The sequence below is a fragment of the Phycodurus eques genome, chromosome 19, assembly GCF_024500275.1.
Source record: "Phycodurus eques isolate BA_2022a chromosome 19, UOR_Pequ_1.1, whole genome shotgun sequence".
In the NCBI taxonomy this organism is placed as follows: Eukaryota; Metazoa; Chordata; class Actinopteri; order Syngnathiformes; family Syngnathidae; genus Phycodurus; species Phycodurus eques.
In genome coordinates, this window is record NC_084543.1 from 8,660,777 (window position 1) to 8,678,116 (window position 17,340).

The 17,340-nt window shown below is 37.2% G+C and overlaps 2 protein-coding genes across 2 annotated transcripts in view; one reads left to right on the forward strand and one right to left on the reverse strand.

The window, feature by feature from the left end:
- LOC133417782 (cerebellar degeneration-related protein 2-like) lies at positions 1–8,194 on the reverse strand. Its single transcript, XM_061705886.1, is given in 7 exon segments — positions 1–1,748; positions 1,750–1,812; positions 2,316–2,526; positions 3,904–4,053; positions 4,232–4,380; positions 6,428–6,540; positions 7,869–8,194. Coding segments are annotated over 7 exon segments (1,260 nt in total). The 5' UTR covers positions 7,951–8,194; the 3' UTR covers positions 1–1,256.
- Positions 6,423–17,340, forward strand: part of si:ch73-127m5.1 (neurotrypsin) — a 25,114-nt gene continuing 14,196 nt past the window's right edge. Inside the window, exons 1-3 of the mRNA XM_061705887.1 lie at positions 6,423–9,869; positions 12,937–13,214; positions 16,661–16,703. Coding sequence (XP_061561871.1) covers positions 13,134–13,214; positions 16,661–16,703 — 124 coding nt within the window. The 5' untranslated portion in view covers positions 6,423–9,869; positions 12,937–13,133. The remainder of the gene's footprint in view (positions 9,870–12,936; positions 13,215–16,660; positions 16,704–17,340) is intronic.

Consider the following 17,340-nt stretch of genomic DNA (forward strand, 5'->3'; position numbering starts at 1 on the left):
GTGGATTTTAAAACAAAACGTTTTTTTTTTAATTGTGACACTGATTCAATAAATACACTTAATTGACATACTAAGAAATGTAAACAAAAGAATTCTGGCTCAGAACAGCAATAATTAAGTTAGCGTTTTTCATTCATCAGCAACAAGATTTACCCATTTGCGTCAACGTATTAGAAGAAGCATACTGTATGTGGAAAGGAAACAAGACAATTGGTTAACAACAGAGTGAGGCTGCTATACAACCTGACAGTGACAAAAACATTCCATCAGTCATCCAACATACAGAAATAATCAAGTATCGCTTCAGGGACATTTGTTGCATAAAGTTAAGCACCATCCCTTTTTCCTCTTTTTTCACTAAGACACATTCAGAGTTGCTAAATTCAAGATGTAGAAGCGAGAAATAGTAAGAATTAAAGGTCCACATTGGAATGAATAGTGCACAGTAGATATTGCAATGAACTGGAGGAAAAAGTGCTGGAAATAATACAGCATGGACTGCAGAAGCCAGGGCTGGGCGATGAAATTGTTTTTTTCGATGAATGCGAGTTGTCAGGAAGATTTTTTATTTTTTTTTTGCAGCTTCTGCGGTAGTTCTAAGTCACCGCTGACATGCTCTGCTTCCACTAACAAACTAGATAGGAACAGAGAAGAGTTTACAAAAGCTGTCCGTGTTACCAATTGAAAGATTTGATTGGATTTATTTAGTGACATTTGTGACCTTCGGGAAACTAATTAAAAAAAAAAATAAAAAAGCTACTTTAATTCCCCCTTTAAGAAATAGACAACATGAGCGGAATCGTTTTCACATTGTTTTCCTGATGACATGAAGGGAGGCCAGTGGAAGGCAATCATGGAGTCATTTGCACTTGAATATTCCCACAGACGTCATGTACTGTACAACTACATATGGACTCGTTGGCATGCAATTTAAATTGTCGAACATTTAAAATGTTCATTCATTTAGGATCATGGTTACATACAAGGGACATTTTTTTTTCCTAAAGGCAGCACTTATTTTCACATTATCTGTAAAGAGAACATATATTTTTTTTATTATCTTAAGGCCGTATTGCCTAACCCACTATATATAGCAAGAGGTTGCCATTGGAGTTAATAGTGTGTCATACATCCTAGTAGTAGTGATCGCAATAAATTGGAGAAAAACAGTTCTAGAAATAGGTTACTAAGAAGAAGGCGTTGCTTTTTTTTTTTTTTTTTTCCTCCCCTTCTAGCGCTTGCTTCAGTGTATTGAGTCAAGTGCAGGGGGGCCTGGCCCTGTTCTCCATCAGGTCCTCTTTGGTTTTCTGGATGCGAGCGAAAATCTCCCGGAACAGTTCCTTGTACTCGGGCTGGTGGAAGCTGCCGTTGTAGTCCACGGTCTGGACGTCCTTGTGGCTCAGCCCCTCCTCTTCAACTTCTTCTTCTTCTTCTTCTTCTTCTTCTTGTGGACGCTGCGGTAATCTGAGGTGCCTTAGTAACTGCTCATATTTGACCTGCAAGGCGCTGTACTGCGCGTCCACCTCGTTGAGCAGCGAGATGCCGCCGCATTCCCCCTTCTCGACAAGCCGGGCGCACCAGCATTCGTGCTCGCCCGCGAGGTCGCCGCTGTGCTTGGCCTTCAGGAGGTGCTCGCTGGCCCATCGCTTGAGGGGCCGCCGGCTTCGGGGGGACGACCAGCCGGGCTCGGCTTTCCCGTGGCGCTCCTCCTCCTCGGGGAGAGCGTACGCCACGGCCAGCCGGGAGAACGGATTGAGACTTCCAGATGTGACGAAGCTCCTCGACCTCTCGCTCCAACTCAGACACTCGCACCTGCGCACACATACGCTAAAACAATTGAGTTAGTGCGTATGTAAGAGTATATGTGTGTGTGTGTGTGTAAATGTGTACATCCATTTGGGTACATAAGTAAAAGTATACATGGATGTCGGTACATAACTAGTTGTAAACAGTACGTGAATGTACAAATAAGTATATGCGTGTATATTTAAGTGGACATGTACGCGTATGCATAAATATGTAAATGCATGTAAACGTAAATATGTAAGTATGCATCCACATATGTAAAAATATATCTGTGTAAGTATGCAACTAAATGTATACACCCATGTATACTGGTTGTAAGTGCAAAATCAAGTGCATTTATTAAATCTATGTAAATATGTATACATCCTCATCGCTGAGTATGTGTATACAGTAGAGTGTATACATCCACAGACGAAAGTGTATATGTACATAGACGTGCACACGTATAATTGTACATATATGTATGTCCATAGCCATTCATGTGTGTGTAATTTGGAGAGACAATGTACTCTGGACGCGTCCATGCCAGCCAGCTGCTGCTCGAGCGCCGCGTTGTGCCCGCTCAGTCGCCCCGCCTCCCGCTCGGCCTCCTCCCGCCGTGCGCGTTCGCCAGCGTACTGAGCCTGGAGGCTGCGTAGCGAGCGGCGCAGTGACGCCCGCTGCTCCTCGTGCCACTGCTGCACAGCGTCGTGCGACTCCACTGGCTCGCCGTCACACTGCCTGCAGTCACGATGGAGGACAAAAGAAATCATATCATCATACATGTATACATACAAAACTGTATATTTTTAAAAAATCTGTTTTATGCTGTCTCTCTCTCTATATAGATAGATAGATAGATAGACACACACACACTAAAATTTGGAGATCACTGATGCACCTCTTTAATATTTTGGTCACCTTATTCAGCGACATGAGGATGTCATTTAAAAACAAAAGGGAACTAGAAAATAACTACTGGTAAATATATATGTATATTTATGTACATAAAATGAAAAATGTAATGTATTTTTTTTATTGTTGACTCATTTTTGTTAAGAGTATTTTTTTAAAGATAGGATTACTGACTCAAGTCTTTCATATTTCAGTTGCATTATTCAGCGCCATGAAAATTTCAAATGTGTCATAATAAAATAAGAAAACTTTAAAATTATATATTTATACATAAAATAAATGCAACTAAATCAAAATTAGAAAAATACTACAAATATATATATTTTAGCCTTATTTAGCTTATTAAAATAACAAAAATGATACGAGTATATTAAAAATAGTTTCTTTGTAAATGATTTACTGAGCTTTTATTTTTTTTCTGAAGTTGTTCTACTAAAAATAGTAAACGATAAACAAAGACAACCTTTTCATTCTTTGGTTACATAAAGTAAATAATAGAAACAGAAACATTTTAAAAACTATTGTAAATAAAATAAATATAGTGAATATTCTATTTTATTATTGGCGCAACACTTTGTGTTTATTTTTGTTTTTAAAGCTGAAAGTAAAAGCCCAGTGTCAAGAGATGATGCAACACACACTTTGCCCTCTTGACGTAACACAATTTTGACTTATCGTAACATTATTATATAGCATATTAGTCATCATATTTAAGTTTGATCTCAGCACAGCATGTCCTTGGAAGCAGGAGGCGATAAGCTGATGTAACATTGACAGTGCATCCGGAATGTATTCACAGCGCTGCACTTTTTCCCCACATTTTATGTTAGAGCATTATTCTAAAGTAGAATCCTACACATTTGAAATTTCAAAATTCTATATTTTTTTCCAAACCCCAATTACCAGAATTCTCATTTAAAGGTAAAATAGCACATACAAATAAATTAAGACCAAACCCAGATAAAGGTCAAAGCATGGTGGAAAATAGAAAAGTAGTAACAAGTCTTGGAAACAAATATTTTTAAATATAATAGTTTCCATTTCCTCACGTTTTCATTCCTATCCACACTTCAGCGTCCTTTGGTGCAACCTGGAGGATTTCAGTCTGTGATTACACTCACAACTACAGTAATTATTCAGGCACACTCTGCCGCGACGCGTAAAACAGAAACCAATTTGGCTCAAAGGGCGCAAAACGCCAACCCGAGCTTTTGCAGTTCCTCCAGACTCTGGGCGACACGCGACCTCCGCCGGCCCCCCTGGGCCAGCTGCGAGGGTCCCAGCTTCATGTCGTCCACTTGCCGCTGCAGCTCGTCCACGCGCGTCTGCAGCACCTCCACCGTTTCCGTCAGCCTGCGGTGACGAAAGACACTTTAGACGAGCTTTCACCGAGGGCTGAATCGATTAAAAAAAAAAAAGATTTTTAAAAAAAATCGATTAAAATCGGAAATCAGATTTTTGTGATTGAAGGTCAGCTGTACTTTCCACGTGTGAAAAGACAACAAAAGATGACACTGGTGTGCGTCCGAACCCGTGGATCTTGTGATGGGCTCTGCGGTTGTCCTGAGTCAGCTTGTGGTTGCTCTGCTCCAGCTCGCGCGACGCCACGTCCAACTGCTCGTACACTTTGGCGTGCTGGTCGTTCACCTGACGCAGGAGCTCCACCTGCTTGCCCAAGTACTGGACCGCAACACAAAGACCAAAAATAATGTCGCCCCAAACCGTAACTGTCGACAGACGGGGCATTTTGTGGAGAGCAATACTTGTTTAGGGGGGGGGCTGGTGATCGGTTTAGGGGGGCTTGGACTATGAACCTTCAACATTAACACATATTACCAAAATGTTTTTTTTTTGGGGGGGGGGGGGTGTGGGGGGGGGACTTGTGAATTTTTTAGGGGGGGGTGCCACTGGTTTTGAGAATAGATTGAGATGAAAACCACAAAAATCATTTTGGCTCCATTTCTGGACAATAAAATAAAACCACAATGAAAATGTTAAAGATAAAAAAAAAATAATCTGACATTATAAATTTATATCCACATTTTTTTCTTCACTTTTGTTTTTGTTTTGTTATTACAGTGGTAATAAAAGTAACAAAATAAAATAAAATAAAAAAGCAAAACAAGAGAAAGTAAGTAACAAAAATGATTTGGTTCCCTGTGTCATTCCAGTTACTCTGTAATTAAATATAAACATATGGCTCTACTGCATAATTTACTTTCAATTTTTACAGTCTTGAAGTGGCCTTTAAATAGCAACTGATATCAAATGTCTACACACCCCTATCCACCATGATATGAAAAAATTAGACCAAGAAAGTAGTTCTTCTTTACCACCTTTTCATTGGCTTGTGAATGCATTTGCCCACGCGGTAACAACATCTGCTGCAGCAGCGCTGTTACCACAACAGCGATAGCGTCATCAGAAAATGGTTTACTGTTTTGTTTAATTTGGAGGCGGTGTCCTCCTTTAAGTGTGTGTCGTGTTTTTTGTTTACAAAATAGTTTTTTACTTTGCCTTATTTATGAAACTGTTTTTATTTTGTTGGTACTTTTACCACGCTTTATTTGTACCTGTACTTGTTTTTACTCATTCTGTACAACAATCTGACTGAAAGGGCTCTATAAATGTATTATTATTATTACTGTTATTGTTATTAAGTATTAGAAACAGCTCTCTTGGCATTATCCACAGAGCGAACCCGGTGAGGATAAGCAGCATAAAATCTGTTATTGCCCATTATTTTATCAGAGCAACAATTTGAACCTGTTGTCAATGAACTTTGCCCTACTCTGACAACGACACAACCTCATTAAGCACACACTGTCCAAGCGTGTGTTTGTGTGCCGTGACGTCAACACTTGGATTAATTTAACATGTCAGTGGCAAAAAGCCGTCGAGGGTCAGACAAAGCAGACTTAAGGACATTAAAGTAATCCACAAGAGTCCAAGCACTCCACTAAATATTCACTTCCGCCTTCACGCAGGGGGGTTCCTCTGCTCTTGTTGTTGTTGTTCGTCACTGGAAAGTCACTTCAATGAGGATGATGCAACGTTCATGAACTTACGGTAAATGTGATAAAGCCAATAGAGTTCAACAGGGGTTCAAGCTAACCCTCTTTAAGGTCCATTTCAAATTTGTATTTTTTTTTTTTCACGACAATGACAAACACATAAATCCATAAATATTGAATACAGAAAAATAAATAAAAATATTTAATTTGAAAATATATACACACATTAATAATGGACAAAAAATAAAAAATAAAAAAAAAAATCATGATATATATATATATATATATATATATATATATATATATATATATATATATATATATGTACACTATATATACAATTTTTTAAGGCAAAATTGCTGGCTCGACCCTTTTAAGGAGTTGGACATTTTTCTGGTACATTAAAATTTAGTTAGTTAAATATATAATATTTATATTGTAAAAAAATATATTTTGATTTTAATTAAATATAAATGTATTTTTATATTGCTTTAACTATAATCTGAATCAATACAATGAATCCCTATGGCTTTAAAATGTATCATAAAGTGACATGCTTTAATGCCGATGTTTTCAATTTCACCTTTTTGTTTTGCAAGATTTTAAAGAGTTTTGAGTCATTTAAGCGTTAAAGAGACATCTCAAAAACCTTGATGGGTTGATGGTTATGGTGTAACTACAGCAACACTATTATCAGGGTGCCGGGGTCTTACCTCGATCTCCTGCACCTGCTCCTGATTGACGGAGTACATCTGCTGCACGCCCTGTTCCAGCTCACGGTTCCTCTCCAGCAGCGACTTGCCCAGCTCGGCGGCCAGCTGAAGGTCTGCAGGAGGAGACGCGGTTTGACACGGACACGGACACGGACATGGGGTGGTATCATATTTTGACCGTATTGTCATAACCTTGACATAACTGTAGACACGCTAACTCGTATAGCTGGTTGCAAATGTTCATTTCAAGAAAGCGTTATCGTAACATATTGAGGTTACCTTGAATTTGTTGAAGACCGATTGTTGTAAATGTGATGTGGTATTGAAATATTGCCTCCTCTAACAGCCACTTTTTGGAAGCACCTTGTGCATATCCTTCCTCTACCAAGCTGCGGTGTATACCCGGGATTTTTCCGACTTTTTTGACAAAGGGGAAAAGTCGTAGGGCTCACCGACTGCTGGAAGGAAATCAAATTAATCGACAACTATTTTGATCATTAATTAATCGTTTAGAACCGCTGTTTAACTTGAAATTGTCAAAATCCTCTACTTAACTGTACATATTCTCTGATTTCTGTCATCCTAATGAAAGCAGACTGACGGATTAGCCTTGTGCTTCATTAAACTAAGACATTTGCCAACGTCTGCTTTTACTTTGAAAAACAATCAACATGTTTCTCTATAATCCGCCACGAAACGGACCAAACCAGTAACCGAATCATCATAATAAAAGTTTAATTTATTACCAAAATAATGGCTATTTGCAGCCGTAGTATGAACAGCCTGTAATTGACATGTAGTTGACACAGAGGTGTACATCAAATAGTAGCCCTTCGCATAAATCAGCATCGCTCTCAGTTTCAACAAGGTTGGCAAGTACAACATCACTCCCTCTCGTGTGACATTGCTTAATTGTTGTGTATTTGGCTTTGTTTAACCATTAAACAATACCAAATAAACAACAATAATTGGTTAATTGACCATGAATAAAAATAAAAAAAAGATTTTGCAATAAACTTCAATGCTACTTAAAAAAATATATATCTGATTATTCGATGGAATAATTGATTCTAACAATGTTATATTCAATATTGACAGTCCTGGACACTGTCACTGTTTGGACATGCACACAGACGATCTTTGGAATTGGTTACAGTTTGGACACAGATCCAAAAGACACAAAAGTGAAGTGTCCAAACTGTGTGTGTTGTGATCCACTGACACACTCGTGTTCATGTGCAGCACCTAATTGGGGCCCATTTGGACTACTACTCAGCTTTCCTCCAATTACGTTAAAGTAAAAAAAAAAAAATATAAAAAAATAAAATAAAAACAGCTGTCAGATCTGTTCCAGTAGCATTTTCGAATTAAAACACATTAACTCAACCAACAGCAATAACACGGAAAGCGAGTTCGTTAGCCAAAAGGTTGCAAAGGTTACCGTTTTCCAGGTCTTGCTTATCGTACCAGGGCTCTTCCTCCTTCAGCTCGAACTCCTCGTCCAAGCTCATGTCCGTCAACATCTCGGCGACAATTTCAAGAAATATTTGATTTACTGTCAAATAATGCTCCGGATTGACATGGCGAGCGCAGCATTTAAGGTGATTTATTTGTTATGCTATTTTTTTTATATTTTGAACAAAAAGCTGGCCGTTGCTCCACGGCCGGTGTCCCCGCGCACAAGCATCACCAAATAAGAACCATAAAGTCTGACGTGACAAACTGCTTGCCACTTCCTGTTAGGTGACGTCAAACTAAAAGCGAGCCATACAGCAGACCGCGTAAATCACTTCATCTCCGGTTTAAAACATATATTTTAGAACTGATAACATTTTATATAACAGTGTTGTTTGTACTCATTCTTTAATCGCTTACTTAACAAGGTTACTTCAGGTTTGTATTTTACAATGAAGGTCCAATCTTAGTTTCCGGTACGGCTGCCCTTGTAGATGAATTTGACGGTCGGCTCGCTGGTGGCACCTGCGCCTCAGTAGTTGCATTTTACTGTGCACTGAGCCAGTTTGTCCACAAGAGGGCGCAACGACTACAAAAAAACAATGATGGATTTTTATTTGTTTTAATCTATTCTGGATTCTGGTGGGAATACGCACATTGCTGACGTCAGGAGTATTTAGTGTTTAAAATGTTCCATATTTGTTAGTGACAGCCTTATTCCAAAATAATTTTCCTCAACATTCTTCACAAATCACCCCATGCTAACAACATAACATCTTTATTATTATTATTATTATTTTTTGCAAAAGCATTACAAATAATAATAGTAAACAAAAATCCCATGGAGGCCTACATAGCCTACATATTTTACAGTTTAGATTTCCACTGCTCATCCTTGGCTTAGTTCTACCGCACAATTATTGTCCATCTGTGGCAAATTCAGTTTTGGACATGATTAGATCTTGGGGCACTTACACACATTCCCCTCCACAGCACCTCTCAAGATCCATCAGAACACAATATAAACTGACTTCTTAAAACATTGCCTGTACACAGTCCACAGTTTGACCACAAGATTGGATTAGTTCAATTTTCATTACTTCCGATAGGGGAATAAGAAATTGTTTCGAAATCCAGTCAAGTAGTAGTTGCTACCGCCAGCAAAAGTTAAATAAAAAAGATAATTGAATACAGAATAAAGAAAAACATGAACAATAAAATAAATAACAAAAGGATGGGAAAAAAATATAACAAAAGAAAATAATACACAGTAATCCAAAAAGTTGTATAAATACAATAATAATAAAATACACAATAATAATACATTTAAATAAAACAATACAAATGTGCAGTTGTATTCTTATGAAAAGTTTTTTTTGTTTTTTGTTGTTAAAGTAAATCATAAATAAGTCATTGATGGCGTAGTGGAACATTCGCCTGACTTTGGTGCGGTGCGAATGCCAGTGCGACTGGTTGTCCGTGTCTATATGTGCCCTGCGGCTGGCTGGCGACCAGTTCAGGGTGCGGTCCGCCTTTCATCCCAAGTCGGCTGGGATAAGCTCCAGCGCCCCGTGACCCAGAACAGGATAAGCGCTATTGAGAATGGATGGATAGATGAATAAATCATAGATATATATAAAATGTAAAATATGAATTAAATAAGAAGTAAAACAATAAGTAAGCGAATAAGTAATTAGCAGTTCTCCCATTGATGTTAGAGTTACATTACTTTTGCATATCCTCATCTACACTACTATGTCTACTATGTGCCTATATATACTTTTAAATGAAGTGATTTGAGCTGCCCGGAGCGGTGAGACGCCATCTCCAATGTGTCTGTCCTCCAACTGTCTTCTGTCCTCCTCCATCGGTGCTTGCAGACTCACGAGAGAGGACAGCGGAAAGGAGAGTGAGCGCTCGCTGCAGGGGAGGCACAATAGAACATCTGTGATCTGCAAATGCCTCCTTCTTTCGAGGCGCTTAAAAGGTAAATTGACAAAGTCATCCACAAGCACTCTTTCTTTGCTGTGTGTGTGTGTGTGTGTGTGTGTGGCATCTGAAGACTCTTCAAGGGAGAGAGGAAATCAGATAAATGCTAGAGGAGGAAATTGAAACATCACAGAGCACGTGTGTGACTGTGTCACAATGTGTGTTAACTATACCCTCACACACACACACACACACACACACACACACACTGTTCCTCTCACCGACATTCACAGTAATAGCGGAATAAACTGTGTCGTCGTGCCGGTTGCCGTAGCAACGCAGCATCAGGGACGAGGAGCGTGTAACGAGATTGGAGCTAAAAAGGCTCCCGGCGGCAACGTTGGCACTTAAAGCATCAGTGTGTGTGTGTGTGTGTGTGTGTGTGTGTAATAATCTAATTTATAATACATTTAGATGGCTTTTTTTTGGTAGATTTACTGTACAGGCTCAGTCTGGGGGGCTGACAGCGTGTTGCCATGGCAACCAGCCTCTTTTTTTGGGGGGGGGGGTCGACATGAAAGAAAGAGACAAAGACACAGGCAGAGGCAAAAATAAAGTATATACTGTGTTCTCCCTTTGCATTAGGTACACCTGCAATCCTGCAATATGTTAGTATGTTATACTGTTAGCATGTTAGCATTTCATTCATTCCTATTAGAAAGAATACCAGAGAGCAGGGCAGTGGAGGAACCATTTTAAATCCTTATCCAGCTACTATTCAGGCTGCTAGCTTGCAATGTGTTAGCATACCAGCGTGTTATTATAATTTTTTTTTATCCTTTATCATTAGAAAATGTAACCGACTGCAAAATTCGTATCAAGTATGTTGTTACTCAGGTTGTCTATTGCGATATGTTGTCACACCAACTGGTAGCATGTTAGCATTTCATCACTCCTCATTAGAATAGTACCTGGCAAGATACAAAATCCTTATTGATTAGCTACCCATGGTTACGATCTCGTCTTATATGGGTCATTTTCATATATTTTGATCAATAAGGACACCTTATTGATCAAGGACACCTGTAAAATCGTTATTGAGTTACTACCCAGGTTGCTAGCTTGCTATGTTTTATCATCCCAACAGTTAGCATGCTAGCATTTTATCCATCCTCAATAGAAATTGCACCCATGACACACGAATTACATGATGTTAAAATACTACTCAGATTGCTAGCTTTCTACCGTATATGTTAGCAGATTAGACCCTTTGCATGTTAGCATTTCATCAAGTCACATTAGAAATAGGACCCGACTAAAAGGCACAATGTAAAATCCTTATTGAACTGATACTTAGGTTGTTATCTCCCTCTATGTTATCGTACCAACTGGTAGCATGATAGCATTTCAGCCATTCTAATTAGAACTAGCACACAACTACAGGATCAAATGTAAAATGTATCGATCTACCTCGGCACTTTCTGCACTCAGATTGCTATCTTGCTATATGTTAGCATGGCAACTGTCAGGATGTTAGCATTTGATCAGTCCTCATTTGAGATACTACTAGTTGCAGCTTTAATTTAGGGTAAAAAATTTGGAATGTCTCTCAGTACAATGAAAAAAAGAACAACGAGGCGAAATGACCACAACGAGGAAGATGAGACAAACAATTTCGGTGAAAAGATAGCAGACTGTGCTTGTTTGTGTTGGCAGGGGGTAAAAAAATGAAACTTAAAAAAGGGAATAAAAAAAACTTTACTTGTACCCAGCCTGCAGCGAGTGGGTACAAGTAAAGTGTGTGAAGTGGAAGAGTTGTGCTAATCTCACAGCTCGAAGGCATCGCAGCATGCGGGGAGAGAGATAAGAAAAAAACAACAAAGAACCAAGATGTCGCTTTGGAATGAGGATGAATTTGACTGTTTTTCACCTACTAGCCACCTGAATCAAGCAGAAGCAGGAGGTGGTTGATAGTTTCACAGGAGACTTCACCTAAAAAGACAAAACAAGGACACAAACATGAAAAGGACGCATTCTCTTGCTTCTTTTATGATGACATTCACGTGAAACAAAATATTAGATTCTAGGAGAATGCAACATTACCTGCAACATGTTCTACTCATAGAATTGTTTTTTTCATTCAGCTACTCAAAAGACAAAGAGAGAGACAATAAAAACAATAAATTAAAAAAATGTCAAAAAAATCAAAGTACGGTAAAACATAAAACAAATAAATAAAAACATCAACACAAAAATAATAAACATATATGTATAAAAGTATTGTAAAAAATATTTAAAAAAGGAAAAAAAAATATCTAAAAAGAGTCGATTGTGCAGTATACAAATAAACACAACGCAAACAAAATATCTTTGCTTTAAATAAAGTAAATGAAAAATACTTATCGGAACATAAAATAACTACAAAAAATACAAATATTGTGAAATACAATAAAGAAATTACAAAATAGTGTAACATAATAAAAATGCAAAACAAAATACAAATACATATTCAATATTAAAAATGTAAAAATTAAAATACTGTGAAACAATTTCAAAATGATAAAAATAAAAAAGGTACTATTGTGACAAAATTAAATATTAAATTGAAAATAAGTATTTACACAACATAACAAAATAAAATAAGAAATAATAAAAAATAGACACCATTTTTAAAACATAAAATAAAATAAACACATAAATTAGAAAATCTTGCGAAATGCAATTACAATAAATAAATACATACATAAATAAAAACAAAATTAGAACAATAAAAAACGAATGAAACACATGAAAAATAAACAATAAGGATAAACAAAATTCTGAAAATAATCATGTTAAACTGTAAAGTATATGTAATAAAAACAAAAAGGAAATGATCCAAAAAAGGATCAATGATTCACCGTATATGATTCATGAATGTGTGCCCATGAAATAGTTGTGTGTGTGCAGCCCATTCACCCCTAATTTATATTTATGCATCCAAATATAGTCATGTAATAAATCATATTTTTATATACTGTAGTAACTACAGTGTAGTTCTAGTCCCCCTCGACACACACACACACACACACACAAAGAGAGAGAAAGAGGTGGTTTGAGAGGGGGTGTTGTGGCGCTTTCTGCAGAGCTCAACACAATTCCCCTCCAGACTGGATGTGTGTGCGCTCTTCCATCCCCTTCTGGTGCCACACCCTCTGCCAGGTTTAGCCCTCTCCCCAAATAGCCCCACCATCATCATCCTCCTCCTCACCCTCATCGGGAACGTCACGTCACTCGGCGTTTTCTTGTGCGAGACGGACACGGTCACGCAGAGCGGGCAAAGATGTCTCCGAGCGTCCGCCGGTTCTTGTGCCTGATGGGGGCCGCCTGCCTGGGGCTGCTGCCCTTGCCGCTGCGCGCGCAGGTACCGTCGCCTCCTTGCACTATATTCACATGAAAACATACGCAAAATTGAGGACGAGGACCATGATGATAATGCCGATGCTGTTTCTGACACAAATCAATGGAGAGAGCGAAGACAAGAGGGAAACAAGCTTTGACATTGACACATTGTAAAATCTTTTATAACCTTTTCCATGCACAATCCTTTTTGTTGTGTTTGTATGTACACGGGTGATTTTTCTGTCTGTATGCAGAAAATGTCTATTTTCTTCCATAATACATGTACGCTTTTTTGTCAGCATATTGTTTTTTTTTACAATTTGACAATGTTTATTTTTGATGCACACTTTATATTTTCTGCCGTGCCTTGATGTAGACTGGTTCTTTTCTTTTACCACACATTTTTCGTATTTCTTGAAGCATTTTGTTAATTTTCTTCTATTTCTTTCCATATTTCTTGTCACATGATGTCTGTTTTCCTCTGTCTTCATGCATACGATCAATTTTCTTGAAAGCCTGTTATATTTTCGTCTATTCATATTGCTTTTTTCTTCGATGTTCCAATACTATTTTCTTCATTTTTGTCTGCATGCAACATTGTTTTCCCTCTGTGTCCTCGTGCCCTCTTCACTTTTAGTCTACCTTTGAGTTCAACGCCACCATACCCGTCGAGTCAATTAAAGCCGCGATTGGTGCAGTTAACACTCATTCACTGCCATCGACGGACTTGGAATCCAAATACGGTATGCATGTTAACTGGGAGGGCTGGCAACGAGTGAGTTTAAGGCACTCTTTACGCTTTTGAACGCCCTGGGTTGGACATCCTCTTCCTTCTCCTTCTCCCTCCCTCTAGTAGACCCCATCGGTGTGAGATCACGAGAGGTCGTGTCGCAAGTTGCGAATGAGACAAGTGGACCCTGCGGCTCCAAAACGTTTAACTTTGCTTGAGACGACATAAAAAAAATAAAAAAAATGATCACGGAATCAATTAACCAAGAGATAACATTCATTTTTCATTTTGCTGCTCATGTTGTACAAGTGTATGTGTGTGTGTGTGTGTGTGTGTGTGTGTGTGTGTGTGTGTGTGTGTGTGTGTGGAATCATTAGCAGAGTACAGGGTGCAGGGATTTAATGAGACTCACCGAATAGAAGACGGCAGATGAGCTGTTTGGTGCTCATCCACATAGTCGCTAATGAAGAAAACAGCTGCAGAACACAGCCAAGCTGTTTGCACAAATAAACACACATAAGTTCCACTTTGTCGGCGCTCAGTCGCAGCCACCAAACCGGCATGATTTCACTCTTAGACAGTCTGCCTCTCACCTGGGAATTTGAATTTCTCTGTTTCATTTTTCTTTACTTTTTCAATGTATTTCTTATTTTAAATTCGAATGAATAAAATAATTATTATAAATAATTTAAATTAAATGAAATTATGAATTTTCTTCATGTATTGTTTTGGGGGAATTTGCAAAGATTGGTTTAACTAAATGTCTTTTTAATTGTAATTTTTATTTTACATTAAAATGTGTAAAACAATTTGAAGTAATTGAAAGTTAACTTATTAGTTGAAAAATATATTTGAAATTTAAATAAATATAATGAGTGAAATTGAATTTGAATGTATTTTTAAAAATGTGTTGTTTTTGGGGAATGTGTGCATGTCTTAATTTAATTTGAATTTACATTGAACTTTTATATTACATTTTGAATTAAATAAATACAAATCATTATTCTAACATTAACTCTGATTTATTGAGATGTAATTTTTGAAAATTATTTTGTAGCTTAGTTCTTAATTTAATTTTCATTGTATTTTTAAAATAAAAATATATAATATATAATAATATATTTCAGTTATTTTAAATTCCATTCAATTAAAAGTCACAAAGCTTTTTCATTACGTTTTTAGTTGGGAATATGTTAAGACCAATTGTAATTTACTTTAAAATGTTCTTATTGTTTATTTCAAACTAAATCATAAAATAGCTCTTATTAATGAAAGCAATATGTATTGATAATAATTGAAATAAGTTTTATTTGATTATATTGCATTTTTATTATTTGATCATATTATTTCCTAATAAATTAATACATTTCCTCACATCGGTTCTCAGGTGCATTGAAACCCGTTGCGTGTGTGCGCACGTGTGTGTATGGAGGGAGCAGCTGCAAGAGCATCACAGCACATTAGGTTGATAATGGAGGCATGTGAGTGATATGATTGGCGAGATATTCCCATCCGTGTTCTCACCAGCATGTGTCACATGTTCGCGCTCAAATGTGATTAGAGAGCTGCTATCTGGATGTGTGAGTGTGTGCGCGCATACGTGCGTGCGTGCGTGCGTGTGTATTGTATCGTATCGGAATGAGACATTGAATGAATATATTGTATGTATTTTAGCTGTCGTTGTTATGCAGTACATCTGTCCTATAATGCATTGAACATTTTTCAAAAGTACAGAATGAAAATATATGAAAACAGTACAAAAGAAAAGATATTTAACATACAACTCAAAATATAAAAATAGAAACCAGTAACAAATTAGTATGAAAAATAGAACAAATGAAATTCAAATACAAAAATTCCCCAAAATTCAAAGCTATATTTCTAAATATTACAAACATAAAAGAAGAAAAAAAATGTATGCCTCTACAAATTAAAAGAGTAAAATATTAAAAAGAAAAGAAAAAAATACATATTAAATTATTTAAAAATGCAAGAGTAAAAAAGGAATACATTTCCCTCATTGCTGTCAGGGATAAAGATACAATTTTAAAAATTAAAACTTCCCAAAAATTTAAAATACAAAAAATATTTCAAATACACCCTGTACAGCTGTAAGAGATAAGAAATACAAATTGAAATATTAGCCAATATTAACGGTCCAACATTAATAAAATACAAATTAAAATAACAAAAATACAAAAGAAATAATACAAGTTAAAAGATTACAAAATTTAAAAGTAAAAAAAAATACACCCCGATGTTGCTGTGAGGGCTAAAATCACAAATTAAAAGAAATAAACATGAATTAAAATATAAAACAACTATTTATTAAATAAAAACATAAAAATACTAAATATACAAAAGAAAAAATACAAATCAAAAGATTAAAAAGTAAAAAACAAATATACCCCCTTGTTGTTGAAAAATTAAAAACAGAAAATGAGAAAAAAACAACTATGCCTATTGTTGTTGTGAAAGAAAAAAATGAATTAAAAGAAAATCAAAATATACAAATTTAAGGTTAAAAAAGCTGAAAATAAAAATTAATAGATCAAATGAGTTAAAATAAATATGACTTATTACATCCCTGCAAACCCAAAGAACCGTTAGAAAAAAAATCTAAAAAATCTTTTGTATTGGCACTTTGTAGATTTTCCTCATAAAGTGTCCAGTGACTGTATATATTCAAGCAAAGGTGTATTCTTCAGTCTAATTTGTTATTGTTTGTGTGTATTTAGGTGGTGGCTGATGACACATACTTAAACGAGGTGCAGAACTCAGGTACGTGAGCGGACGCATCCCATGATGCTCTCTGTTCCCCCACACTCACCTCGCCGCCATTTCCCATTCTCACATTCGTTTCTACACGCTTCGGTTTCCTTCCCGTCGAACTGGAAGCCTTCCACCATTTTTTTTATTTCTATCTTCCCTTGGAGAGGGGGAGTGTTGAGGAAGGGGAGGGAGGAATTAAGAAGGGAGGACATAATGGGGGCAGGGTGAGCTCATAAACGCGTTCACATGCAGTTTGATGTACACCTGCAGGTATTCGACAATGCAGCTGTTAATGCATGTTGGGTTTATTTGTGTGTGTTTTTGTGTCACCACCGATACCCCCCCCCCCCCCCGTTCCCCCCTCCCCCTTTAATACAGCAAACGCGGAGCGTGTCAAATGTGTTTTGTGGTGGGGAAATGGATTATACGAGCAGGGAGGCTGAGCGTTCCCATGGTGATGAGAAGAGGACTGTTGTCGCGGCGATGATGGCGAGCCAGAGTGTTGGCAGTGTGTGTGTGTGTCTGTGTGCGTGTGTGTGTGTATGTGCGTGTCCGACAAGATTGGGGGTGGAAGATTTTTGTTAAAAATGTGTTGTGTATTTTTTTTATAAAAATAACCTTATTATTAAACAAATATTACATTATT